This window comes from Kryptolebias marmoratus, linkage group LG20, assembly GCF_001649575.2.
Source record: "Kryptolebias marmoratus isolate JLee-2015 linkage group LG20, ASM164957v2, whole genome shotgun sequence".
In the NCBI taxonomy this organism is placed as follows: Eukaryota; Metazoa; Chordata; class Actinopteri; order Cyprinodontiformes; family Rivulidae; genus Kryptolebias; species Kryptolebias marmoratus.
The window spans coordinates 16,932,130-16,958,398 of NC_051449.1; the positions used below are offsets into that span (position 1 = coordinate 16,932,130).

General features: G+C 40.6%; 5 protein-coding genes across 6 annotated transcripts; 2 read left to right on the forward strand and 3 right to left on the reverse strand.

Annotated features, from left to right (window-relative positions):
- Nucleotides 1-1,749: 1,749 nt before the first annotated feature.
- On the reverse strand, nt 1,750-5,787 carry elovl8a (ELOVL fatty acid elongase 8a). The gene is given in 9 exon segments (XM_037981924.1): nt 1,750-1,895; nt 3,321-3,383; nt 3,672-3,714; nt 4,522-4,630; nt 5,015-5,067; nt 5,069-5,190; nt 5,321-5,384; nt 5,386-5,420; nt 5,778-5,787. Coding segments are annotated over 9 exon segments (645 nt in total).
- A 2,527-nt stretch (nt 5,788-8,314) lies between these two features.
- selenop2 (selenoprotein P2) lies at nt 8,315-11,997 on the reverse strand. 2 transcript variants are annotated; one of them, XM_017420795.2, is made up of 5 exons: nt 11,887-11,997; nt 11,039-11,279; nt 10,596-10,808; nt 10,081-10,189; nt 8,315-9,220 (listed from the first exon to the last, which is right to left on the reverse strand). In XM_017420795.2, exons 2-5 carry the CDS (start codon nt 11,263-11,265, stop codon nt 9,011-9,013), a joined length of 759 nt encoding a protein of 252 aa, XP_017276284.1. In that variant the 5' UTR covers nt 11,266-11,279; nt 11,887-11,997; the 3' UTR covers nt 8,315-9,010. The 2 variants fall into 2 exon arrangements, with proteins under 2 accessions (XP_017276284.1, XP_017276285.1); XM_017420796.3 differs by having other exon boundaries at nt 11,039-11,276; nt 11,887-11,946.
- A 1,047-nt stretch (nt 11,998-13,044) lies between these two features.
- Nucleotides 13,045-15,928, reverse strand: si:ch73-382f3.1 (uncharacterized protein LOC100151273 homolog). The gene is made up of 4 exons (XM_017420807.3): nt 15,437-15,928; nt 15,107-15,266; nt 14,186-14,361; nt 13,045-14,024 (listed from the first exon to the last, which is right to left on the reverse strand). Exons 1-4 carry the CDS (start codon nt 15,584-15,586, stop codon nt 13,641-13,643), a joined length of 870 nt encoding a protein of 289 aa, XP_017276296.1. The 5' UTR covers nt 15,587-15,928; the 3' UTR covers nt 13,045-13,640.
- Nucleotides 15,929-16,097: 169 nt separating this feature from the next.
- toe1 (target of EGR1, exonuclease) lies at nt 16,098-19,336 on the forward strand. The gene is made up of 8 exons (XM_017420797.3): nt 16,098-16,416; nt 16,560-16,600; nt 16,696-16,792; nt 16,927-17,085; nt 17,207-17,320; nt 17,566-17,714; nt 17,798-17,960; nt 18,151-19,336. The coding sequence occupies exons 1-8, from the start codon at nt 16,282-16,284 to the stop codon at nt 18,853-18,855; spliced, it is 1,563 nt and encodes a 520-aa protein (XP_017276286.1). The 5' UTR covers nt 16,098-16,281; the 3' UTR covers nt 18,856-19,336.
- Nucleotides 19,337-20,368: 1,032 nt separating this feature from the next.
- Nucleotides 20,369-22,707, forward strand: tmem53 (transmembrane protein 53). Its single transcript, XM_017420802.3, has 3 exons — nt 20,369-20,801; nt 20,976-21,079; nt 21,187-22,707. Exons 1-3 carry the CDS (start codon nt 20,747-20,749, stop codon nt 21,889-21,891), a joined length of 864 nt encoding a protein of 287 aa, XP_017276291.1. The 5' UTR covers nt 20,369-20,746; the 3' UTR covers nt 21,892-22,707.
- Nucleotides 22,708-26,269: the final 3,562 nt, after the last annotated feature.

Below are 26,269 nucleotides of genomic sequence, written 5' to 3' on the forward strand. Positions count from 1 at the left end.
AAATGAAATAAACATTTGAAATATATGAGTTTGTATGTAATGTATGAATATAATATACAAGTTTCACTTTTTAAATGGAATTACTGAAATCAATCTACTTTTTCATGATATTCTAATTTTATGACCAGCACCTGTATAACTCATGTGTCCGACTGTGTTTGAACAAGACAGATGGGATAGCAGGCAGGAAGGGGTAGTGGGGTGGGGGTTGTGGGGTGAATGGGTTCTTGCTTTTAATAAATGGGATTAAATGCTATTATTTGAGGGGGGTGACACTGATCTGCAAAGTGGGAGGAATATATAAAAGAGTGGGATCCAGACAATGCGATCCCTAAGCCAACTGGCTGCAGTTTACTGTAGAATAAAAATGTTTAATGGGGGGAGTCACACTCACACCATTTGTGCCATTAGGGTAGTACCAGAATTTATGTCTCGTTGTTTTTCCTGTGTGTGCATAGTTAATAATGTTGGTCACTTCTGTACATAGCGTTGCTAATTTAACTCAAATGATCAAATGAAACCCAAAGCAGCTAAGAGTGAGTTTTCTGAAGTGCTGATAAGGTTATTAAAATTTTACCTTCTCGAACGTAAACTGCAACATGGGTCAAAAGTAAACAGGAACAAGATACATAAAGAGAGATGAGATTTTTTTAAAGAGGGGTTCCATGGAAAAGTTATCGATAATGAATACCTGCTCTGGAAAGCACTTTGAATAGTCTTGGTTTATAGAAATAGAGTTAAATTCAAACAGTACTGACAAGCTAATGGCTACCAAAGTGAACTGCTTCCATCTTAAAACAACTCCAGTCTCAAACGTTTCATGCTGGTTCATGCAAAAACTAGTTCTTTTACACCACTGTCAATTTGACTTTATGTGGTTATTCCAGCAAAATAATTAAGATTCTCCTGCTGGAGGTGGTCAAGACTCCACCGGAGGTGCTACAGCTAGCTGGCGAAGCTGCTATTTGAACTTACAAATGGCATAATTTTATATGTCATGCAAAAAATTAACATTGGTCTAATTAGGGGAAGTGGGCACAGGTGAGTGATTACAACTAGGATCAGGTGGAGATGAGCGTGGCAGAAAAATAAGAGACTGACTGAGGAGAAGTGAGCAATGACACGAAACAAAGACAGAACTAAACATAAAAGCAACCAAGCAACACAATACAAGACACAAATAAACCCAAACTTAATCATGAAGAACAACAATAACCCCTAAATCCTGACATGAAGTTTCTTTATGATGGCAGGAATCCCCTTTGGCCTTCAGTAAATTGGCTCACTGTAAGCTCATCAATCTGGTTAGAATTAAAATATTTCTCTAAACTTCAGTTGTTGATTTTTGAGGAAGACATATTATAAAGCACATGTTTTTATCATGCATTCTGTCATGCAATAAATATAAGGTACATGAGGGTTACCAATGACACAATCACTGATCAAACATGTGCTCTTCAGGAAAGTGCTGCTGCAGCCGATAGATTTCACTTTCATCCAGGTTTCTTCCTTTTTACTGACCGTGTAATTACTAAAACCATACAATCACATGCCAGTACACAGGTTGGAGAAAAACTGCAGTCCAGTGTCTTCACTGTGAGGCCTGGGAAAGCTGCGGCTCAATCCATCGACCTTCCAACAGAGCGATGGAGATGATCATACCATCTCCTGAGCCACGGCCACTCCAAACAACCAGAAACTGATTTTGAAATCCCCAATAATTTTCCCTTTAGTTTTTCCCCAGCCTCTCTAAATTTTACTCTTAGTGAGGTAGCTGTGATAGTAAAAGTTACTGACGAGAACAACAAGGCTGAGGGAATAGGCCAACACAACCACATTCATTGAGTCTGGAAAGGTGGAGTCAGCAGCCAGGTTGTAGGTGGGGTGGATGGTGACTACAGAACAGACAGAAAGAAAAGAAAAAATGAAAAACATATGTTTGTACTTTGAGTGACCAGGAAATAGGGGCAGATGACAAAAAAGCCCATGTGAGACCTGGTAATTAAACAGCAAGCTATTGTGAGAAAACACCTGTTTTTCTATAATAGAATAACAGTACTGCCATTATTACTATTAGAATAAAAAACATGTCTGGAATAAATCAGATAAAGAATGGATTAGAGGCTGTGGGAGCCAGACAGGCACGCACATCTATTTAATTAAATTTCTGTACAGGCAAAGCAAGATGAAAAAGTTTTCTTCTCATTAAATCATTCACAAAAAACAAAAAAAGCAGTGGTAGATGGCATAGCACAGAGTATGAACATTTCTACTACCACACTAAATTTGAATTTAATGTCTGTAAAACTGATGGAGTTATAGGCATTTTTGGGTTTGCTAAGGCTGATAAACTGTGGCGGCCATCTTGAATTGGGTTGACTCCAAAGGTTTAACAGTTGTAGATGTACAGACATACTTTAAATGTTAGACCTAAATGCTGAAAGAGATGCTAAAGGTGAGTCAAAGTAGGAAAGCTCTCCCAGTGTCATTGTATTCGAGCCATAAAATGACAGTAAAGATGATTCTATTCTATTCTAATCAGACTCCATAGTGACATGTATACAGTATGCTGCAGCCATACAAAGAAAAACCAGGATGCTTTGTTTTATATGTCAAGCTATAAGTAGAAAACAGATGGTCCTGTGGTTAGCTGAGGAGCATCACTGCTGCTAATCTGTTTACCAGCAGCCAGTCAGAACAAAGACAAACCAACCAGGAGGTCTCCATGTTAATCTCATCAGAACTGAATGAGGCAAGTTTAAAAGACATACAAGACCAAAAACAGACTTATCAACTGACTACAATGCAAGCTCCTAAACGTCACCTTCAGAGGTGTAATGTTTAATTTTATATGTAAAATGGCTGGGTTAGCATAAATGTACAGCTGACTGGCCCACAGAATTATTCATTTGAACATGAAACTAAGTACACAAGTCGTTCAAGAATGGGATGCGGTGCTTGAAAATATGTAACACTTTGAAGTAAGCACACAAACAACTTCCACGGAATGCAATCTGCTCAAGTAGATAAGATTTATTGTGTTTCATGTCATTTGAATTTTGGCCACTGGCTGTCACTGTTTCCATCAGTTATATTTGTCTGAACAGTAATGCAGACAGATACAACAGAACAAGCATATTCAGTTTTTTTTCTATACAAGCTGGTTTTCAATCTGTAAACCAATTTTAGGAACTCCTACATAAAAGAGTCCTCTCTGAGCATGTTTAAAAATTGCTTCAGTTTTTGGAGTTAATGTTCAGAACACAGCCTGCTCTCCTTCTGAATGACAAACTGAGCACTTCTTCCTGAGTATCTTGTACTTACAGTGTCACTGAGCTCCATGACTTTGGAGAAGTAGAACCACCAGCACACTCTGGCCATCTGTCCAACACACACACACACACACACACAGATGGAACCAAATCAGCTTGAGCTTTATAAACTCACTGTTGTGCAGATCAACATTCTGTGGTAATATTTTATATTTAAAGTGTTTTTTTCTATTAGAACAACTGTGTTTTATGTTAGAAAAGGTACGCTGCAATTTTACTATACATATTCTTTTTTAAAAAGAATAATTGCATATGACATACATGTGGCACCGAAGCTTAAAAAATGTCACTGGAGATGTATTCAAATGTCAGAGTGGAACCTTGTTTATAAAAGTTGCATAATCAACAAAACAGTAAAACTGTAGTCCACTGGCTGGCACAACTACCCAAGTAGTGACAGTAAACTAGAAATACAGGTTTAAGGTTTAAATCGCTATTCATGAGGACTTTGTATTGAGAATTATAATACACAAAATGGCTGTTTTTATGAGAAAAATACCTGTAAGTTGAGATGTACACTCACCAACAATAAAGAAGTTAAGCAATCAGACTAAGAAAGGAAATAAAACTGCACATGTTGAAAGGTAATTTGACTGTTTTGCAATTGCAACACCAGATCAAATGGATAAAAGAATTAGCAGCACAGGTACAACGATGGTCTCTTGTCATTAGGGTGTGGTGGCCCCTGGGGTTGGAAACCAGCAGCAGTTCAGTGTGAAATAGAGTCGTACAGTTGCTGTATCCTCTCCTGCAGTAAGTCGACCTGCAGCTGTAACTGGCTCCAGAGATCAGGCAAATCAGTGCTGGGTTGGTGTTAATGTAACACCAGGCTGCCTCAAGTGGGGTAAGACATGTGAACACGGGATGTCCCTGATGTATCCCCTCCGGGTCTCCTGAATCAATCCACAAGTGACCTGAAGTGAGGCCCTAAAGCCCCCCTTCATACCGGATGAAGACTATGCCACAACATAAAAAAAATAAATTAAAAATCATCCATAACATGGTTGATCTTTATAGGGTGATGGCAAGGTCTACACACATTAGGGACCAAGTGGGGCGTCCATTATGTCTGATAAGACGTCATAGCACGTAACAGATCCAGGATGGTTTTGATATTCACAAAACTTCTGTTCCAAAGAAATGGTGCCAGCATATCAGACTTTTGGGTGGAGGGTGAGGCTCCTCACACCATGATGTCAGGAGTGATACTGATGGGTTTCTTCACAACTCTGGCAGGATTGGTCCTCTCCTCTTGCACATGGTAATCATCCATGGTAATGCAGCCCCAAGACTCACTGCTGAACAGAGTATGACACCACTCGTCATCAGTCCATGCCTCCACTCCAAGTCACAGCTGTCTGTGCTCTGGGGCTAATGGCAGCCTACGTATGGGACTGTGAACCTATTTTTGTCAGTGAGTGTGTGTCTTTGTCTGAATATGATGTCACAGGAGAAATGAAAACCCAAAACAGTAACTTCCCAAATATATCCATAATGGTATTTGAAAATCAAAATAACATTTGTTTGAATTGCTTCAGGTTCATTATGGCATTATATGTTTCTTTAATATCACTCTACTTCCTGGACGTTATTAGCAACAGCAATAAAACTTTCAACACAATACTCTCTGCCATCTATTGTTCTCACCAAATGTTCTATTTCTGTGCAGGAGTTCCTCGTACAACATGTAGGCAGACAGCCAGACCATGGCAAAACTGTAAACAAGCAGGACAGGCTCGAAGGCTGACGGGCTGCTGCCTTGCCGTGAGCTTTGGCCCCACCCATATAATAATCAGGTAGCACAAGTATACACAGGTAATTGGCACCGGAGAGTAAACCTGCAGCCAGTTGTCTGTCCCTTTTGTCTGTTGAGAGAAAAAAAATGAGAGGAAAGTGGGAGTATGCTGCTGTATGGCAAAAATATGCAAAGTTAGATAGTTGACATACTGCACTAAATATAAAAAAATGAGCTAAATATAAAAACCTACCCTCATTTTCTGGAGTACCTTGGTAGAATAATTGGGCTTTCTGCCACATGGTGACAGCTTTGTTTGCCCTGAGATGGAAACACGAGCAGAATGAAGTGTCCTTAGTGTAAAATAAGGCTAAATGTATGGATTTCAAGGAGGTAATGCTCCAAAATAGCGTGTATGATGGCATCTTAAGGATAGAAACAAAACAGCAAATGCACCTTTAGAGGAATGGAGCGTTTCTGATATTGTGACACGGTGTGGATGTAACGGTGCGGAGCATTTTCTGTTCATCAAATATTTGCTGTTTCATTTATTATCCACCGCCTAACATCAAAAGATAGCCGATAATGTGCGCGGTGTGGTAGTAGCTGAGACTGAGATCCAGCACACATTCTGAGTGCTGACAGATTAAATGTTTGGAATCAACTTTTGTCTGTTCGTCGGCAAAAAAAAAAAAAACAAACTCACGAACCCTCCGACATGTTTTAATGACACTTTCAGGAAACAATCATTGCGTGTACATCTACAACTGATTACCATTCGGTGTCAGCCCCGTTCAAAATGGTCCCCACAGCCAACTGTCCTCAGAAAACACATACGTGGATACAGTTCAGTCAGTTTTATAGATATTCTGCTAGAATTTGGTGTACTTGTAGCTGAGCATTGTTCACAACCGGTACTTTAAGTGCAACTCATTGTGCAACATCTTTGCTTAAAACTTTAGCATTAACTGTTGGAGTCAGCCCCGTTTGTCTGTTAGCAAAATATCCTTAAAACCACTGGGGAGATTTTAATGAAACATTCAGAAAGTAATGATTGGCTGTACATCTACGACGCATTAACATTTGGAGTCAACCCAATTCAAGATGGCTGCCACTGCTTATCCACCTTAGCCGACACAAAAAATGGTGGTAACTCAGTTTTATAGCTGTTGAGCTAAAATTGCTGTGGAAGTCATCCTCAGCTCATTCTCTGAGCCCTAACCCAACCTGCGAGATCTCAGAATTTCCCAAGAGACTGCACATAAGAGCGTTTACAAAGTTGGATCAAAATGGCTGTACCTTCATCTCCTCTCATCATAAAATGATCACTCTGGCATGAAAAGCAACAGGTGATGTGCATTCCTTCATTCAATTTTTGAATGTGTACTTGTAGCCAAATGATCACTATTTGAAAGTGTTACATTGCGTGTAAAGTGGAGGACTGTATATGACATTTAGTTCAAGCAAAGCAAAGTAGAGCGTATGTTCTTAAACGTTATCCTCCTTGAAGGTCTTACTACAGAAGAACTTCCCACATCAAATTTGATTAGGTCATCCAGTGTTGATCGGGATTATGATCGAAGGATTAAGTTCACTAATCCAAATGTATCTCCTGATAATGGATAATAACTAATAATCCTCTGGACGAACAGATGCCTGACGTGGAGGACGTTTTGGTATTTTAAATATGGCTGCCCTGTAAAAGTGCTGCCATCTAGTGTCTGAGAATTAGAAAATGGTTTATAAAACGTTTTTTTCTCGTTTATCGTTTCTTGTTTTTGCAAATACAAATTTGCATTTGATAACCACAAACTGGAAGAGCTGTCAAAGTAGTCTGTTTTTTTTAATAAACCTCACAATAATTTATATTTTCCTTTTAAATCTCAGAACTGAAAGTAATTTTGTTTTGTTTTCTTCAGTTTTTACATTCTTTTCTTCATTTGCTCCAGCCATCCAACTCTGTGCATGAAACTTCTTCAGCATAATGACACTAATAATACTATTAAGGTGTGTGACCTCGGCCTTATTATAACATAAATTAGTTGACATTAGTTATAAATGCAATGTGTGCACATCATTTTAGAACCAGAATTAGTTTTCACCAGAATGTGTTTAAAATTCCTTGATCAGTTTTACTCTTGAGGTTATAGTTGTTAATCTCTTCAGAACACATCATAAATTGTATTTTTTTTAATATATAGACGATAAACCAAAAATGATCAAATATGGTTTTAAAGAGCCAAGTAGATTTAGAGCCTCTACACAAACATTTAGTCAGAAATATGGTTAAAATGACTATTTTAAACCTAAAGGTTCCAGACCCTTGATTTAGAGTAACCAATCAACCCATCCTTGTTACTTCAAAGAGGACAATTAGTTTTTCTCCATCTGTTGATTCCCAGTAAAGTCTGAACACAACACTTTATACACTAATTTCAGTAAAACCCTCAATGCACAATTTATAAAATCAAAGAATCTATTTGTCCCCCACAGCTGATGGTAAGTGAAAGCACCATTTCCTGTGCAGCCTGAAGCAACATGCTCTTCAGTTTAATCTGAGTAGTTCAGCCTCACCTGTAGCTTCAACAAGGATTTCCTGAGGGCCAGAATCCTGCAGCCTGCTGAAGTTTAACAAGCGTCTGAAGATTTAGAGAATTAGAATTCACAAGAAAACTGGCCAAAACCAGAAACATATCAGCAGTTTATGCTGTATAAGCTAGTACAAGTAAGCCAGTTTTAGACTTTTTCACGGTGTACTCTGCCTCCCACTCAGTCAGCTGGGATCGCCTAAAGCCCCCATCCCCATGACCAGACAACGAGGATCTTCCTAATGGATGGATGAATGGATTACTGCAGGGCATCATTACAGTTTCAGCATCAACTGCCTCTGAACGGAGCAATTTATACACATATGTGGTGTCTAAAACAGCCGTGTCGTAGTGGGAACAGCTTTCTAACTGTGATGATAATAAAGAAATAATAATGAAAAATTGCGGTGTATTTTAATATTTTCTCTCAGTTGTCTGCTGTCGGAGCATGCTGCTTTTAAGTCTTTAGCAGCTTTGAGGTAAACAACCTGTTTCACATAATGTGTGTGTGTGAGAGAGAGAGTGTGTGTTTGCTTTGACATCCTGCATGGCTTGCTAAATCACACGCTAACAGTGTTATTTGAAGAGCACAAAGTGTATGAATAGGACACCACTTTACCACACTTCAACTAGAATTATTTTACACAAGCTACAGATGATCCAGTTACTGTGATTTTTAATGCTTTTACATTGCATAAGTAAGAAAGCTGCAATTTTACAAGTGGGATTTTACAGCTGAAGCTATAATCTAGTTTACCCTTCATGGAAAGAGAACCGAAAGTAGACACATTCTCAATTACAGTGAGTTAAAGTCAAGCATCAACAAAAGGTATGGTATGCCTTAAGTACATATTGTCTAAATAAATCAACAAATTAGTGCACGGATGCTGAAATCTTCCTCTAAGGAACTTCGAGGATGGGTCTAATTCAGGTTGCACACATCGCTGCAGCTATTGTTGAAGTGAAACACAAAATAAAGCAAGACGAAAACAGAATCTTTTTACTGCTTTTAACAGTGATCTGGCTGAGAGCAGCCGAGCAGCATCACACACCGTCAGTCTCTGTCTGGTGGCAGTAAGTCGGTCCTCCTCACCTCTGCCCCCCCTGTACATCCATCTACAGCCCCCTGCAGGCAGGTTTCACACCGTGGACTTCATTAATGAGGGGCGATGAGGAGACTTTTCTTTTTCTCTCCCCCAAACAGAGGAGCTCGGTGTGGCAATGCTGACTGAGCGGCCTTAACCTGACTACTACGAAAAGCAATATCTGAGCGAGTTAAATGGGAAATTTCAAAAGCCCAGAAAAACAAACGAACAAAAAGTGAATTCCCACTGTGAGATCAGCTGACATGCTGATTAATAGCGGCGTGGAGGGTGATGGATCTTAATAGGCAGAGGACGGCCGAGATGCCAATCAGCACCTCTGACGGAGCGGTTCCGAGGCTGAAAATGGTGAGGGTGATGATAAGTGGAGAAAAGTGACACCCAGTCAGGCCTGTCTCCTTCTTTTAGTTCTTCGTCGGTTCTCGGTCTGGTCCTTGTCCTGGCTGATGAAGTAGAATTATACTGTGAAAAATAAACATAAGCATAAAAATATAATCCTGGCACAAAGCAGAGTTTTTTTAGTTTTTTTTTTTACACTTTTTCACCACTTGGGAGCAGCAGATATACATTAAAAAAGTACTGTCACATTAATTTAACCAAATTGCACATTAGAGTGCAATTAACTGCTTGGACATGGAGCTGAAATGGGCTAAAATGACTTTGTAATCAGTTTCTAGCTTCGGGTTGGATTGCACATGAATATATGTTTGTTTTGCTGCCATAGCAGGCACGAGGGAAGACGACCAGATGACCAAAATAAATATCTAAAAGTGACTAAGAGCCGATTCACAATTACAATTCAGTTATTTGCAGTTTTAAGTCAGTCTATTTTGCATGTGTTTATTGCTGCTTGCTGCCATGAAAGGTAGGCGGTCGTGTAACTGCCTGTGTCTTTGTCTGTTAGCAAAATATCTCATGAGCCACTGGATGTGTTTTAATAAAACTCTCGGAAAGTAATCACTGAATGTACGCCTACAACTGATTCCTTTTTGGGAATTATGCCAATTCAGGATAGCTGCCACAGCTAAGCACTTTTGGTAAACACATAAATGGTTATAACTCAGTCATTTTTACAGCTATATATGTAAGATTTGGTCTGGTAGTAGCTGAGACTAATCCTTAACACATATTTTGAGCGCAAATAGATCACACCAGGTCTTTGCTTAAAACGTTGGCATGCAAGCGGCAAAAAATGTGCAACCCTTCAAAGAAATGCTAGTTTCATTTGATCTCGATTAGACTTCCTTCATTCTGAACTCTGCAAATTTGGACTCGTGTAGATGAAAACCACTCCCGTGGATGTCCTTAAAGTCCTGACTCACAGAGCAGTTGCAGATGTTGTTATAGTAAGTGACTCTGATTGCAGCCTCCACAAAAGGGTTGAACAGATAGCTGTAGGGAATGACGAGATGGAAGGTGAGAAGGCCACACCTGAAGAAAACAAGAACAAACGGGAAATATTTAGAGTGTAAACTGGGATCACTGCAGTTTCCTTTTCATGATTGTTTTCATATTTTACTGCTTTAATCGAATGGTGGTTAAATAAATAAAACTATGGAGCAAAGTAAAAAAAAAAAATTAAAAATATTGCATCACATAAAACTGTTAAGCCAATAAAGGCTGTTGTTGTGTTTTTATTTCTTCATAGTCAAACGAAAGATTTCCTTGAACAATCATAATAGAATTTGACATAATTCGGACGGTGTTTCAATCTGACTGTCTCTCCCTGAGAGGAGCACCCAAAAATGTTACTTATACAGGGTATGCCCCTAATGTCACTTGTGGTAGGGTTTAGGCCGCAACGATGAGGACAGGATGTGGAGTCAGCTGCTCCTACCTGTCATAGATCAGGAAGTCCTCTTTGTCACCATCCAGAACCTCCCACACGTCCTGCTGATCCTCGTCCTGCTGATACACCGGGACTCCCTTGGGGGCGTTGTTCTTCAGGTCCCAGTACTTGGCTCTGGAGTTGGCCTCCTGCTCATTCACGATCATGAAGAACACCTCCGTTATGTTGGCGCGATGCAGTTTTCTACGCAGGTGTCCAATTCTACAAACACATGAAGAAGGAAAGTTGAGAATTTCCCTCGCCGGCGACTCAGACAGGTTTAGGAGCCACTCTCGACTGTGACAGTGCAGTGAGCTCTCCCAGGCACAGCTGCTTTTCAGGAAAATGCTGTGTTTTAATTTTGATCGTGGAGAGTTTGCAGGTGCTCCTGCAGTAAACTCTCAGAACTTCCTCATTTTCATTTATTGCCCATTTAACATTGTTGTTCTTACCTGGAAGCCTGCGCAAGGCAGCGGTGTCAGGTGGCCTTCAGGAGAGCCACCACGACCACATCCCCCTGCACTTCGTCCATCGGCGAAGACCCCTCTACTGTCCAGTTGGGGGCGGGTTTGCAGATCCTGGTGGCATTTTTTTCCCCCTCCACTAGAAGAGTTGAATGTGAGGCCCACAGCAGGCCCGGCAGGGCCGCGTAGAGCCACAGCGCGAGCAGAAAGCGCATTGCGACTCTGTCTGCTGCGAAGAAACGTGCAAACTTGACAATAAAAGTTGCAACATGGAATATATATATAACAGATAGCAGAAATTTGCTCAGAGGACAAGCTGGGAGCTTTCTTCTAACCCTGACACAAAAAAGCCAATGAGTCTGATCCCAAAATAAATCAAAGAGAAAAAAAAAACATGCATTGTCTCCATCATCACAAGTGGAAATAATCATCAAAAAGGACTTTATTATGGGTTGCGCGGCCAAATGAACAAATGAAAGGAGGAATGGGGAATCTGGGGTAAGTGGACAAACAGGTTGGCAGACAGATAGATGTTTACAGACACAACTTGTTCTGTCTGAAACAATCAAAATCCTTTCTTTTTTGTTTTTTGCCAAGATAACTGCAGTTCTTCTGGTCTAGTCTGTTTAATATTTCACCTTGCCTTTTGTTCCCATATTGAAAATCTGATCACAATTGGCACATGCTCGTTTAAAAGACAACTGTGCCTCGTAGGCAGGTGTTTTGAAGGGACGGAATAATACTGTGCTGTGAAACTAAAACCTTTTAACCTTTAAAGCCAAAATGGATATAGTAACAAAATAGCAAAATTAGTGGCCAAATAGAGGATCTCTTACCTTGTTCCACCTTCTACGCTGTGCCTTCCACAGCAAACCCCCGTGTTGTTTTCAAGTCCTCCGAGCTTCAGTCGACACTTACCCCAAATTAAACAGAGAGAGAGAGAGAGAGGGCGGGGGGGCGCAGATTCACCAAGTCAAAGGGCTTCAGTATGAGTGTACAAACAACACCGGGGACTTTAATTGTGAAAAAATGACCTCCTCAGGCTCAAAAATAGAGACATGCTTCATTAATCTGCTTTTTAAAGTTTGTTTTGTTTGTGTTTGTGTGAGATGGGTGCAGTAAATTATTTTATCTTGTCAGATCGTCATGTCTTCCTCTCATTAATTGTTTCATAAGAACATTTCCTGAATAAAATGAATCTGTGTTGGTCATGATGACATGTGCCTGAGTTGCCCATAAGGCTATGATAGGGAGCCTGGGTTTGTGATAATTTCTTTAAAGGGATATTCCAATCATTTTGACGTGGGGCTTTTGTGGTTATGAACCATTGATATCTTACCAGTTGTAGATAGCTATTTGAATGGTAAATTCAGGTTTAATATATGGTTAAAACAAGAAACAAAAAGTCTGAAAATTATTTTATGACAATCAAAGGGTAAAGTTAAAAACGTGACGACAAATGGTTCTGCTAAAGAAACAGAACATGTCGAAGTGGTGTGTCCAAAGCTGCTCAGTTTTCTCCACTTGTAAGGCAGCAGCACTCTTGATTGTGTTTTTGTTGAATTAATGCAGTTCAGCTGAGGCAACAAATACTGAGCCTGCAACGTTGGTCAACTGCTCAAAGTCCATCTTTGGCAAAAGCCAGCACATCGCCTGATAGTAAACATAAAAAATAAAGAAGCCACCACAGGGAGTAGGGATGACGTTCATGTTCCTGTTGGAGAAACGCGATCTACAGAAATATAATGTTAAATGTGATGCTCTCATATAAAGAGGGCACTTTTCTGTTATTCTCCTTAAGCTTTAAACATTCAATCTGTCAGAAAAACCTGCAGTTCTTCCGTTTCTTTGGTTTTATTTGCTAATACACTGCAAATATAAGCATTCTGAGAAAGAAAATTCAAAATCTAGTATTAAATTGTACAACTTATTGATACAGGATTTTCTTTTATTATGCATAATGCCTTTCAGAAAAGACAAACAAAAGCTTTCAGTAGTATAAAAGTGACCAAATCCAGTTTTATTAAAAGCCGTTTACACAGTTATATTTGGAAAGGCAGGATTTAGCACTGAAACCTGAAGTGCCGCTCACAATTATTCCGATTTTCTAATTATTTCTGGAGCAGTTCGAAGTGCGACATGTCTGATAAAATTAAAACACAATTACCTGCCAAACTCTTTTAATATATTATTTTAATATCCTAAATATTACCTTTTATTTTATAATTGAATCAGTAAACCATTGAGCTTTGGGTCATTCTTTTTTTAAAAACAAGCAGCAAATTAAAAAAAAAAAGAAACAAGTTAATTGTGCAATTCGTGCACAGAACTGGAACGTGCTGAGGGCGCCCGTCGTCCTCAGCCGTGGGACCAGAGCGTCACACACCACCTGAGCAAAGTGATCCGTTGGTGTAAACTGCAGCCACAACCGGGTGATATTTCAGGGCAGAAAATGAATAATTTATGTCATAGCGATGCCTCCATATTTTATAAATTACAAACAGCGTAACTGTTTACCGATGTGAACAGCATAAAGTCTCAACTCCACGTTGTGCTCGTTTGTCAGCGACTCGCGCGCACGCTGCCGGGATCAGGTCAGCACGCCGATCAGCTCCTCCTCGTCGTTGTCTCCCACGACTTCCGTGGGGCTGTCGCACGTGGCCATGAGCCCCAGGCCCAGCTCGGCCAGCTCCTCGCAGCTCAGGTCAGTCGTCACCATGATCTTTGTCTCCAGCCGGTTGCACAGCGTCCTGTAGGAGGGCAGCGGGTAGCCGATCTCCCTCAGGTACTCGTAGCCTTTGGTTCCGACGGCGCAGCGGATTTTCCGGGCCTTCAGGATGGTCTCGGGCGACCAGACGGCCCGCCGGGAGCGCTTGCTGAGGGACAGCGCCCTGATCTGGTCTTCGTACAGGAAGTTCTGGAGGCCCTTCTCAACCCGATCGAGCCGATATAAACGCTTCTTCATCTCTTCTGCCTGACGGGAGACAGAGGTCGCTAAGGTTACTCACTGTGTGGTGTCACATGTGATCCACATCTCAAAATGACAAAGCCAACTGAGCTGTTAATTAAGTGAAAAAAGCACTAGAAGAAAATAAATAAATCAGTGACTCAACGCAAATACTGCAGCAATCCTACCTCTCTTTGCAGCCTTGCAGTATGCTGCATCTCCTGCTCTAGCTTCTTCTTGAGGAACTGACACTGTGTGCAGCGGTGCTGGTCATCAGCCGCACCGTCCGCATCCTCCTCCTCCATCCCAGGCAGAGGGGTGCGCCTGGCATAGCCATGATCCCCGAAGTTCAGCTCCTTCTCCACTACAAACACAAGAAAACCTCTAACTTGGACTGGAGATATAAATGCACTTCACCTGACAGCGATGTTGCACCGTTTCCTCATTACAAGATGCTAATAACCATACAGGGTAGGAGCTCTCAAGATAGACACTTTAAAAAAACAAAAAAACATAGAAACATTATGAGTGAGTCGCATTTATTGTTCATTATGAACTATATGGATGATGTGAAAGTTTTCACTTCCTTCTTGTGCTTATCTTAAACAATGCAATCTGGTTTTGCCTACAAGAGATCATAAAAGCTTTAAAAATTACAACATTTGAGGTGGTCAAATTTTCAGCAGAAACAAAACAACAGCAAAGGTTCATTATTTCTGGCTGCATCTTGTTCAGCTCTTGACATAAATATCTGTTCTTTGTTGTTTACTTGAGTTCACTAATAAATGATTAACAATATTCATGTACTACTTGATACATAATTGTTTAAACAGATGTTATAATACGAATTTATCAGTTTCTTTACTGAATACTTTGGTGGCAAATGTGCCAAAGCAAAAACAGGTTGATGAGAAGAAATGAGACTTAATGGTCCAACCAAACAGCAAACCTTCCACATAATTGCATCAAAAAATGACATTAGACTTCAGTAACAACAAATAAACTGTACTTGTGCCTGCTAAATCTGAATGAAGGGCAGGTGGGTATCCTTAGCTGCACTTCTAACATGGAAGAGAGACTTTTTAATGCAGTGGCACTTTTATAAGTACCTGGCTCAGGTTTTAGTGGCAGCAGGATGTATGGAGAGGTGACTGCGGGGTAAGGAGGGTCTCCTATACTGAATAAAGTGGGGATGGCGTTGGGCTTCAGCTTCTTCCCACCGGCTGGAGATCTGGCTATTTCCTCAAACTGGCTCTGCTCAAAATGATCCTTTTGATGAGACAGAAACAGAAATATACACAGGCTTAACAATTTAATGAAGACTGGCAGTGGAAAATAATCAGGGGCTCCTATATTTAGGATGGTTTATTTTTATTATTAATACTGCTGAGGTTTCTTGCCCAGAACTGAACGTGTTTACATTGATGCTGTGAAGTTACCTGACACAGCCTGGAGTGAGGAGTCGGCTCAAAGTCGCGGCGACAGTTCACCACCCATTTCTTCTTCCGCACAGGGTCTTTGGGAAACCTGAACAGCTGCTTGCCGATGCTGCTCGAATTGGAGCAATTCGGTGCGGAGCAGCCACCCATTGCGCACCGTTATAAACAAACAATCAGCAAAGCACAAATTCAACAGACGGGGAGTTGGCTCAGTTTCGACTTTTACCCATTAGTTTTAGCAACCGCTCGCGCGATGCAAAGACAAAACAAAGCTACGTTCACATTAAATGCTAGCTTGTGGAAACTAGAAAGCGACCCGACACGTTTTTAATATGAAATTAAAAGGAAGCCAATTAAAAACACTTATAACGAATAAAATATTACTGAGTTTGTTTGAGCCAAAATGGCGCACGTCTTCTCTGTGTTAGGTGTGACGCAGTGTTTACGTGTGTCTTAGTGAATGCCTGATTAAAAAAAACGCTATTATAAATTAAGAAATTAATAAAAAAATAAATAAATAAAAACACAACACTAGAACTATATATTTTTTATTTTTTGGAAACTCAAAAAGTATTTCAAAATGATACATTTTAAGTATTTAGTTTTATTTTAGACTCATGCGATTTGGTATTTTCTTACAGGACCCCGAGAAGCACGTTCAAATGTTTACGGTTGGAACGGTAGTTGTGGACTATTAGCTAGTAGAAAAACCTAAAAAAAAGATTAAACTTATGACCGACCTTTTAACGAGAAAACAACAAATGCCCAGCTAACAACGATTTGATTTAAAACAATTGAAAATGAGAGCCGTTATAAGGCAGTAAATCCTCTGTCGATAGCTATCAATGAACAGGTGCGAAACTGAGACAAATATGTCGCTAATAGTTCCTGTAATTGATGTCCATAATGATAATTTCAAGGAACTTTGGCCTGCATTGATTATTGCCATTAAAACTTCGTCCTTCATTGCTCTCGACACGGTAAGTACAAGTATGTTTTTTGCTGCAAGTAAATGACTGTCCACTGAACACGTGGTACTGGCTTGTGAGACATTTTATTTTTGAAAACTTTGAAGCAAGTTTCAGGAAGTGCAGGAAAATAACAGCTGTGTGTGTTGCTGCAGGAGCTGAGTGGTCTGGGAAACAGAAAGTCCTTGCTGGCTGAGTGAGTGCAAACGTGTCGGATTGTTTGTTGTCCAGGCTTTTGTCTCAGTTACACACCAGTTCCAGTCCTTCAGCTGTGCTGCTTGTCTGTTTCAGATCTATAGAGGACAGATTTAAAGCAATATGCCATGCTGCTCGCTCTCGCTCCATCCTCTCCTTGGGCATTGCCTGCTACAAAAAACTGGACCAAAAGGTACGACAAGGCAGTAGCTTTAGCAGTTACTTAAAAACATGACAGACAAGCCTTATTATCAGAGTATGGAACCATATATATGCCACCGTGGTCATCTTACAGCACATTAAGTTTGCTCTTACCTTCTTTTTCAGGCTGCAGACACGTACCTTGTCCAGGTGTATAACCTCACCCTGCTGTGTTCAGAGGAGTACATCATTGAGCCCCAGTCAGTGCAGTTCCTTGTGCAGCACGGATTTGACTTTAACAAGCAATACAGCCATGGCATCCCTTACTGCAAGGGAAACAATAAGGTGTCGAACACTGCGTTTCTCTTTGTTGTACCCTTTTCGAGTTTTGCTACACCCGTCCAGTTCGTCCTGTAGTAACTGTGGTATTATCTGAGCTCAAGGTGTCTTTCTCCTTGTCTGGAAGGGAGGAGCAGATGACCGTGGAGTCCACATCCGAGCGTTGTTCACTGAACTGCTGCGCGCCAGGAAACCCCTGGTGTTACACAACGGCCTCATCGACATAGCCTTCCTATACCAGGTAGAGAAAATTTGGTTTTGGTTTCACTGCCGTTCGTATTTTCTTGCTTTCCTCCCTCCACATTACTAAAATTTCACTAGACTGAGAATTACAAATATGTGTACTTTTTTTTTCATTGTTGATCATGTTACTATGAAAAAAAAGTGTTTCATGTTTTGAACATCACTTATTTTACAGCACATTGAACACTATTTTGAACAATAAAACTGTTTGTAATTTATAAAAATGTTGTTATTTTCTGTAAGAGTTTTTATGCTCATCTCCCTGAGCGCCTGGCCACCTTCACAGCCGACCTGTCTGAGATGTTTCCCGATGGCATTTACGACACCAAATATGTGACAGAGTTTGAGCTCCGACTGACGGCCTCCTATCTGGAGTACGCCTATAAGAAATGGTAAGTACTGGTTCATAGAGTGGTTTTCATTGTGTAGTTTGCATGACTCTTTTTGTCGCTTCATGTTACCGTTCTCTTCTCAGTAAGCTGGATAACAGTCGCTGTGTCACATCTGGTTCAACGGGACCCCATGTTCACATTGAGTTCTGTCAGTATTCTGGTCACATGTCCACTTATGTGGACTACAGGGAGTGTCCAGCTGTAGCTTCCTCGGAGGGACAACCTGACATCTGCCAGCGCTTCTCGGTGCGTTTCAGGTTTAAATTTCACTCCACAGTGACTCCAAACTTCATCTAGGTTTAGGTTTTCTTCCATGAGATATTTGTGAATTAATTATAAAACTAACACTGTGATGGCATCTACACTCAGAAAGTGTGCATTTAAACCTCCAACCAGAGCTGTAAATGCTTTGTTTTTTTGTCTGTTCGTCTGGCAGGCTTTCGGCTGGTGTCCAAATGGCACCAAGTGTCCATTGTCCCACGATACAGACCTCATCATCTTGCAGGATGAGAAGTGCAAGGAGGACAAGAGGAAGAAGAGAAAGAGACAGAGAGAGAAAAAAAGAGGTGGAGGGGAGATAACAGAAGGATCCTCTATCTTTGACGGCGCTCCTGTAAACAAAAAGCAAAACATGGAAGTGGATACAGAAGAACCAGCGGGTGATCAACAAGCAGCAGCTGCTGAGCCACTCCCAGACGCCACGACCCAAATGGACAGCGACGGAAACAGCAAGCGGGCCGAGGGGCAGGATACGAACACCGCTAACGAGGGAAACGGAACGTGCGAAGACAAAACAGACCTCCCAAACTCTGAAACAACAGCCGCAGCTGGTGAAAGCGGAGCAGGAGTAGATGACAAGCCCGATGATGCTCGCAGGAAGAAGAAGGCCGACACAGGAACACATCGGGCAGGGTTCGACGCCTACATGACGGGCTATATCTTTGCCTACTCGTGGGCTCTCACTAGGAAGGAGGCTGGTACAGCAGGGGAAGAGACGGAGCCGTCGTGGCACCCCGACTGCGTCAATAAGATCTACCTGAGTGGAAAAGCAACTCCTCTCAACGTGGTTAAAAGCACCTTCTCCAAATCATCCAAGGCTCATGTCCAGAAGATGGAAATGGTGTGGGGTGAAAAAATGTAGCCTTTACACATCAAGCTCTTCAACTTTTGGGTAGATTTCAACATAGTGGACATTTTAATTTTATATTGATAAACTTGTAACAAATTTACTATCATTTTCAATGATCAGTCATTTTATTTGTCACTTTTTATCATTTAGTTTCTGAAAATTTAGCAAACTGCTCAGTATTTGATTGTTGTCTGTTCTTAAATATGAACTTTTTTTCAATTTTTTTTTTTAGTAAACTGAATGGTTTGGAGCTGTTGGTCTGGGTGTCCTTTTGTGATTATTTGTATTGAATTAAGAAAAAAAAACAAAAAAATTAGATCAATTAGTACAAAATCTGAGTTCAATATGGTAATCAAACCTTATAATGAACAAAACAGTAAAATCAGAGCAGTGGCATCCCATTTACTGCCTTTACATTGGAAATGAGGTGTTTGGTGTTACCTTAATACAGATTTTCTGTTTCTGCTGGTAAATAAAAGCTCCCTAACAATTACTCTGAAGTCTTTATTCATTGTTTGGGTTTGTCCAGTGACCTGATTTAGGTTGGTCAATTAAGCGATGTGAGTGGTTTGTCCATGACATGGTAAAAATTGCAATTAATGCTGAATGGCTGTGATTGCAGCTCATCAAACTGTGGCCAAAGAAACTGTATGAAAGTCAGTTCAGATGAAGTAATTTTAGATCATACTTTTAATCAGTTATCAAAACGCATAATACACTGGAGGGAAAAAAAAACTAATGACCTGAGAATCTTAATTACAGTGATTCAGAACTTTTTCTGCAGCTGATTAGTTTCTCTGAGACAAACATGTCAGAAGCAATTTACATCAAACTGAAGAAGAATCAAGAAAATACAGATCAGATTTGAATATTGTGCTCGTGTTTCCTGATTTCCTTTTACTCGGTTCCCCCTGGTGGCCATATGCTCTAAGCATCAGTAAGTTCAGCAGAATAAATGGAGGCCAATCTTTTTGTTGTTGTTGATCATGCCCAAAACTCCACAGATAGTCATATTGCTTAATCTTCTAAATTGTGAATATCGTTTATTATTCAAAGAGATGCAATGTGTTTGCAATTTGGGATATTTTGTCACAAATATGCTTTCTTAAAGTCAACATCCTTGGAATTATTGAGCTGAATTTGCCTTTGTTTTGCCACTTGCAGTCGTGGCTCCACTTACAGAGCCACTAGTTGTTGCTTAAGCAATGTTTTCTTTTACTTTACTCTTTTCTTTTTTTTTTTTTTCTTCTTTTTTACAAAGTCTGCGTTCTTTCTGTAATTTCATCTTTGTTTTCCTTTGTGTTTCAATGGGTGCAGTATGTGGACATCGTGGTTGGCTCCACCCTTGCATCAACTCATATATTTGTAACATGGCATAACTACTTGTTCAATAACCTATGTAGTTATATTACAAGCTGGTTATATTTACTTGACTCAATTTTGTGTCCAATTCTGATGAAGATTGAGGATGATAAATAAAATGGTGGGGTGTTTGGTTAAAAATTGTGCAAGATTTAATCATTAACTCCAATCATCTATTAGAAATTCTTCAAAAAAACATTTAACTAACTAACTAACTAACTGTGCCGTTTACAGTGAGCAACCACCAGTAACACATACACTATGGCAACACTTGTCCACTGGGGGCGCTGAAGTGCCGTCAGCTCGCTGCTGTTTCCGTTTGGCGCCGCAGAGACGCAGAGAAGAAGAGATGCTCCCGTCTCCAGGAGGGATTGTGTTGTAGCAGCGGCGCTGGCAGCAGCCCACGGACCTGTGTGACATTTGTAACCTGGAGACATTCCGTAATTTCTCCCTCGTTAGAGTCGTTTTATTGCCGTTATTGTTGTTGTTGTTTCCAACGACTAGATGAAAGAGCGACAAGCGGCGCTGTAACAGTTAGAAAATGTCAGCCGATGAAATTGACTACAACATTGTGTTTCCAGATGCGGGCACATCAGGTGAGCGCTGGTTCATCGCACAGAATAAACACGCCTCACTTAATGTAACCTGCGTGATAACTCCGTTCAACAAAAGCGCCTTGAAAGAGGTCATGTGTGTTAGCTTGGCTACCTCAGCTGGCTGTGTGTGTCCTGCTAACGCCCTCCCTGTTGTGTCGCCTGCCTTGTTTTCAGAGAGACACTGGCAGGGGACAAAGGAGCCAGTTGTCATCCTGTTGGGCTGGGCCGGGTGCAAGGACAAACATCTCTCCAAATACAGCTCCATTTACAACGAGCAGGTCAGAACCACCCTCGGTGTGATTCCCTCCTAAAAAGCACCCACTGTGTCATTCATTCAAGCAGAACCTGCCCCCTGACCCCCCGTCTTTGGTCTCTTCCCCTCCAGGGCTGTGTCACCGTCCGCTACACCGCTCCCCTGAAGACCGTCTTCATCTCCGAGTCGTTCGGCTACAAGGAGCTGAGCAGCACTGCGCTCAAGCTGCTGGAGATCCTCTACGACTACGAAGTGGAGAACAGTCCCATTTTCTTCCACATATTCAGTAACGGCGGCTTCATGCTGTACCGTTACATCGTGGAGCTGCTGCACCGTGACAAGCAGTTCCGCTCGCTGTGCGTGGTCGGGGCTGTGGTAGACAGCGGTCCAGGTAGTGGGAACATCCGCGGGGCGCTGCGTGCGCTGACGGCCACTTTGGGGCCGAAAATAAGCCCCCTTCTAAGGTACGTGCTCCTAGCGCTGTTTGCGGTGAGCGTTTTCCTCCTGCGGGTCGTCTTGTACCCGCTGACGAAGTTCATCCACAAAAACCACTACGACGCCGTGCAGGACAGGCCGCCCGCCTGGCCCCACCTCCACCTGTACTCCAGAGCTGACCTCGTGATCAGGCACAGGGACATCGAGCGCTTCATGGAGACCGTGAAGAAGAAGGGCGTCTCGGTGGACAGTTACGACTTCGTCACCAGTTCCCACGTCAGTCACTTCCTGGATTTTCCCGAGCAGTACACCTGCAAGTGCCGCAGTTTTCTGGCCGCCTGCATGAAAGACTCTGAGGGCGTGGAACAAATCAAAAAGAGACAGCACCTTCAGAGTCAGTGAAACTCGAGGAAGAACTGATCAGATTTTACTGTAATCTTAGGAGTTTGAAGGAAATTAACAGACTTTTTTATTCTTTTTAAAAAAAAAATTTACCTGTTGAATCTGGGCAGGGAAGGTTTGACAATTTCTGCTCTGAAACTACTGCAAAATTGAAGTTTAGCGCCCCCCACCCCCCGTGCACCGAAAGGGAAGGTTCCACTTGTGTGGCGTTATTGAGCCGCTCTCAGCTTTTAAAAGCCAGCACACACACTGGAACGCACGTGCTGCTGAGGTCTGTGAGATAAAAGGCTGAACTCTGTATCCTCGAATGTTTTTGTAACGGTCCTAAAACTGCGTCAGGAGGGATGCCACCCAAACAGTTGCTATACACTGGAAAAGTGGGGTCGTAAATCTTTTAGGCTGATTTAGTGCTGTGAAACGTGATTGCATTGTAGATTAGATGTAGTAAATCTAAGACGAGATGCAGCTGTATGTTCTGTTTTGTTTTAACCCTAACTCCTGATTTGTTACTAAAATAATAATCCAAGGGTGCTTTTTAATGAAGGTAACTGTCACATATTGAAGTGATTAATCCGTTTTTTTTTATTTTTTGTCACTGCTAAAGGCATTAAAATTGTTGCCTTTATAGAAAAAAAATTATTTCACAACTTAGTTTTAGAACTTTTAAATGACAACGACCTAAAAAGCGGTACAAAATGAATTTAGTCAAAAATAAAATAAAATTGAGTTGCGTGACAATGAATGTATGTGTCGAGCACAGCTAATTTATTCTTTTTAACTGATGTGCCTTCAATAAACCAGAATGCTCACAGTAAAGTGTGTCCACGACTGCTTTTTTTTATTCAGATATATTTAGTTTTTTTCTGATTTCAAATGCAGCAGAAAACACGCCGTATTTAACTAACGGTTGTTAAACAGAGCCTTAAAATCTGTTTATTTAGTGAGAAAGGCTTTGAGGCTTTATTCCACACCCTGTTGTGCCTTTATGAGTGCAGAAATAAAAATATGCCATTGCTTCACCTCGACAGTAATGTTCCTTTCAGACTAAAATAAACTTCAGTTAGCATAAAAGTTTTTGTGTGATAATTTGTGCTATCTTCATTAGCATTTTATAATCTTCTGTTTTCTAATATAACCCAAAAAATCACAATGGATTCTCGTTCACTTCTGTCTTCTTTTTCCAAAACAGGAGCAGACTCAGCTGTGCACCTACACCTCAAAGAGAAGAGACACTCTTTTGAGGACCAAAATGTTCAGATTTTAGACAGAGAAGACAGATGGTTTGAGAGGAGGGTGAAGGAAGCCATTCACATTAAACAAGAAAGATTAACTTTAAACAGAGGAACAGGTCTCAGATTTCAGCTTTCTAAAACTTCCAATGGATCTTTAAGCCTGATATCCAGTTATTTTCCCTCTAATTCACACCTTCATGCACGTGACCAAAACATCTCTTTCATGAGCAAGACAAACAATGATCCTAATGACCCTCTGGTGGGAAGGGAGTGGGAATAACCTGCATGTGATTTTTGCTCACGTAATCGCAGCATCTCATGCAGTTTAAAGCTTGGAACTCCAGGCCCTCCAGGTCAGAGCTGATGCAGCTCCTCGGATGGGAAGCTACAGAATAGAAGTCCAGTTACTTTTTATTTCTTTAAATGTTTTTTTTTTTTGAACAGCCATAAAGGCATCTCTCTTGAATCAGCAGAGTGACAACAGTGTGGCTCTCGCCTTCCTATTTTACGCGCACACTCTAATTCAGCTCTGTGACTACCTCCTCCATGAGCTCAGAAGAATATTATCGAAGTATCAACTTCGACCACGTCTTTCTCCTCTGTAGCTACTTGTACACATTAGACAGATGTGCAACAAAAGCATATCATGTCGGCTGGAAAAAGTTCCCCCCATAAAATAATAATAAAAAAATGAATAAAACAACAAAACTCAGGACCACATTATTACAACATTTATCACTGCTTTTTCTTCAGAGCTCTTTTCTTTGTATCCAGAACTGGGATTCAAATCCAACTCCTGACTGCACTCCTCCCCTCCCCGTCTTTACATTTTATTCTGTGAATATGTTTATACAGATACAAAACACTCTCAGTAACCTTTTAACCCTAAACTGGCTGTTAGCTCTTTGGTCTAACCAGAACTAATTGATGTCTCTCTAAATTGATGTAGTTCAAAGAGAAATCTGCAGCAGGTAAAATGTTATTTATTTAAAGGTTTTCTACAGAAACCCTTCAAATACTAACGTTTGTTGAAAAAAATCTTTTTTGCAAGATAATTAAAACCCAAAACAAATGTTTCTTTTTGTGATAGGACCTTAGGTAATCCTCTGATGGTGCATTCAATGACTTATTGTAAACATGCTCCTAATAATAAAGGAGGAAAAAAAGGAGCAAAAGTGTTTTGACTTCTCACCACCAAGTTAGAGTACAGCGTTTAGAACTGAAGCTCTACATGTCCACTCTTCCCATTAGGAAAGCTATTTTCAGTGCTGTATATTTCAGCTTTAGCTTGTTCCCTTGCTCAGGAATAGAAGGCCTGACTGCTTTATAAAAAGATTTCAGCACTCGAGGGGCTAACTGAAGGGAGGGTATAACATAAAACCCAATGAGTTCACCTGCTCTCTCCATGGGGGGATTGTTTGAGCTGCGTGGCTCTGGAATGGCCCAGCAGGGACGGTTACTGAATGTCTCCACATGTCAAATTTGACATTTGGAAGAGCGAGCGCTTGGCATTTGTCAGGCTCCGGCCCTGGCACTTCATGTATCATGAGAAGCTGCTTGGAGGAAAGTTTGCGTATCGGCACAGACAGATGAACATCGCTCATACTTCAGAGCGCGTGAGACGAGCTGCGGCCCGCAGTTTGCTCTTCTAAGCTTTGTTTTTTTTTCTTTTTGCTCTTACTTATTATTCTAACTTGTTATTGTTCTAACTTGTACTTTGTACTTTGTGTTTTTTCTTGCTTGAGTCGTTCCATTGAATTTGTTCATAATCCACATAGTTTTATCGATTGAGAAAGCCACCAAAAATGTGTACAGTTTAATTGCACTCAATGTGAATTTTACTTATTTGTTTAAAACAACATGACTTAATCAGCAATTTCAGACAATAAAACAAAAAAATGATCAAATGTAAAAATTGCACAATAAAAAAGAAGAACAATACAATATGATAAAAAAGAGCAAAATACATAAATATAATTCAAGTAGTTTCATGCTTTGCTCAAATTAAAAACAAAACTGAATCAAACAAACAAAAAAAAAATGCAGATTTGTCCTTAAATAAAAAAAGTGTTTTTTTAGATAATTTGAAAAAAGTATATATATATATCACATAATATTTGTATCTTTGTTGTAAAGATTTATTTAACAGTTTATTTTTTTAAAGAACACAATAATTACATTTTTAACATGATGCTTGATTTAGTGAACAGCTAATTTTGTAATTAAGACTTGAATTAGGAATGAACATAAGGAGACTTTGAGACTAAAGTTGTAAAAGCATATTTTTGTAATTTAATGTTAAATGAATAGAGTTATATTTGAAGTTATCTTCTTCACATGCTCAAAAAAACTGCTTTTCAAAAGACTATAAAGTGTGTAATTATTGGTTTAATAAATGCCATTACTCCAAAAACTTACAAAGTTTATCTTTATTATAAATAAGAGCTAAGTTTTGCGTTAGTTCTGAGGTTTTCTTGATTCTCTGATCCAAACCACAAAAACCTGCGTGGTTCTTTTCATACAGTAACAACATTCCTCCACTAGAGGGGAGCATTGGATCACACTTTCTATGAAGTCACTGCTGGGGCCTTAACTGCACTTTTGTCACAGCCGTGTTCAGGATATTTATCTGTGGCTCCTGAGGGATAAAGATTGTAAAATATCACCCTGTTTTTTCTGCATGTTTGAAGCTGCTTTGCTTTGTGTAAAACCGTAAAGGGTTTGGGCCACAAACGAAGGACCTCTACAGTTGGACTGCGTTCCCATTTTTCATGCAAGTTTTCTGACATTGCAGGTGCTCAAAGAGGTAGAGAACTGCACTTTTGGGGGTTGAAAGAAATTGTCTCCAGTTTACAGCTGGAAAAAAGACAAGGGGTAAAAAAAAAGGAGAACAGAGGATGAGAAGAAAAACGACGTAAGCCCCCCGTACTCCCTCCCCTCTTCAGAAACGCACTGAAAGAAGAAATTACACCATGGAAGTTAATGAAGTCTCACAAGTTGATGAGGGGAAAATTGCGGCGAAGAGGGGTCAGCGCTTTCTCTTTAGCCTTTCCCTCTTCTGCGGAAAATGGCTGCGGTCAAGATCCATACTTTTAGAGGACGCCAAGCTCTCCATTGCAGAGATGGAGAGAGGAAGATGAAGGGGG

Coding starts and splice junctions, on each gene's coding strand:
- toe1 (XM_017420797.3), top strand. CDS start 16,282: ATGAACAGGTGCGAAACTGAGACAAATATGTCGCTAATAGTTCCTGTA. Junction 16,793..16,926: donor ACAAAAAACTGGACCAAAAG/GTACGACAAGGC, acceptor CTTCTTTTTCAG/GCTGCAGACACGTACCTTGT. Junction 17,715..17,797: donor GAGTACGCCTATAAGAAATG/GTAAGTACTGGT, acceptor TTCTCTTCTCAG/TAAGCTGGATAACAGTCGCT.
- tmem53 (XM_017420802.3), top strand. CDS start 20,747: ATGTCAGCCGATGAAATTGACTACAACATTGTGTTTCCAGATGCGGGC. Junction 20,802..20,975: donor TCCAGATGCGGGCACATCAG/GTGAGCGCTGGT, acceptor CCTTGTTTTCAG/AGAGACACTGGCAGGGGACA. Junction 21,080..21,186: donor GCTCCATTTACAACGAGCAG/GTCAGAACCACC, acceptor CTTCCCCTCCAG/GGCTGTGTCACCGTCCGCTA.
- si:ch73-382f3.1 (XM_017420807.3), bottom strand. CDS start 15,586: ATGGGTGGCTGCTCCGCACCGAATTGCTCCAATTCGAGCAGCATCGGC. Junction 14,362..15,106: donor GCCACTAAAACCTGAGCCAG/GTACTTATAAAA, acceptor TTGTGTTTGTAG/TGGAGAAGGAGCTGAACTTC. Junction 14,025..14,185: donor CTGCAAGGCTGCAAAGAGAG/GTAGGATTGCTG, acceptor GTCTCCCGTCAG/GCAGAAGAGATGAAGAAGCG.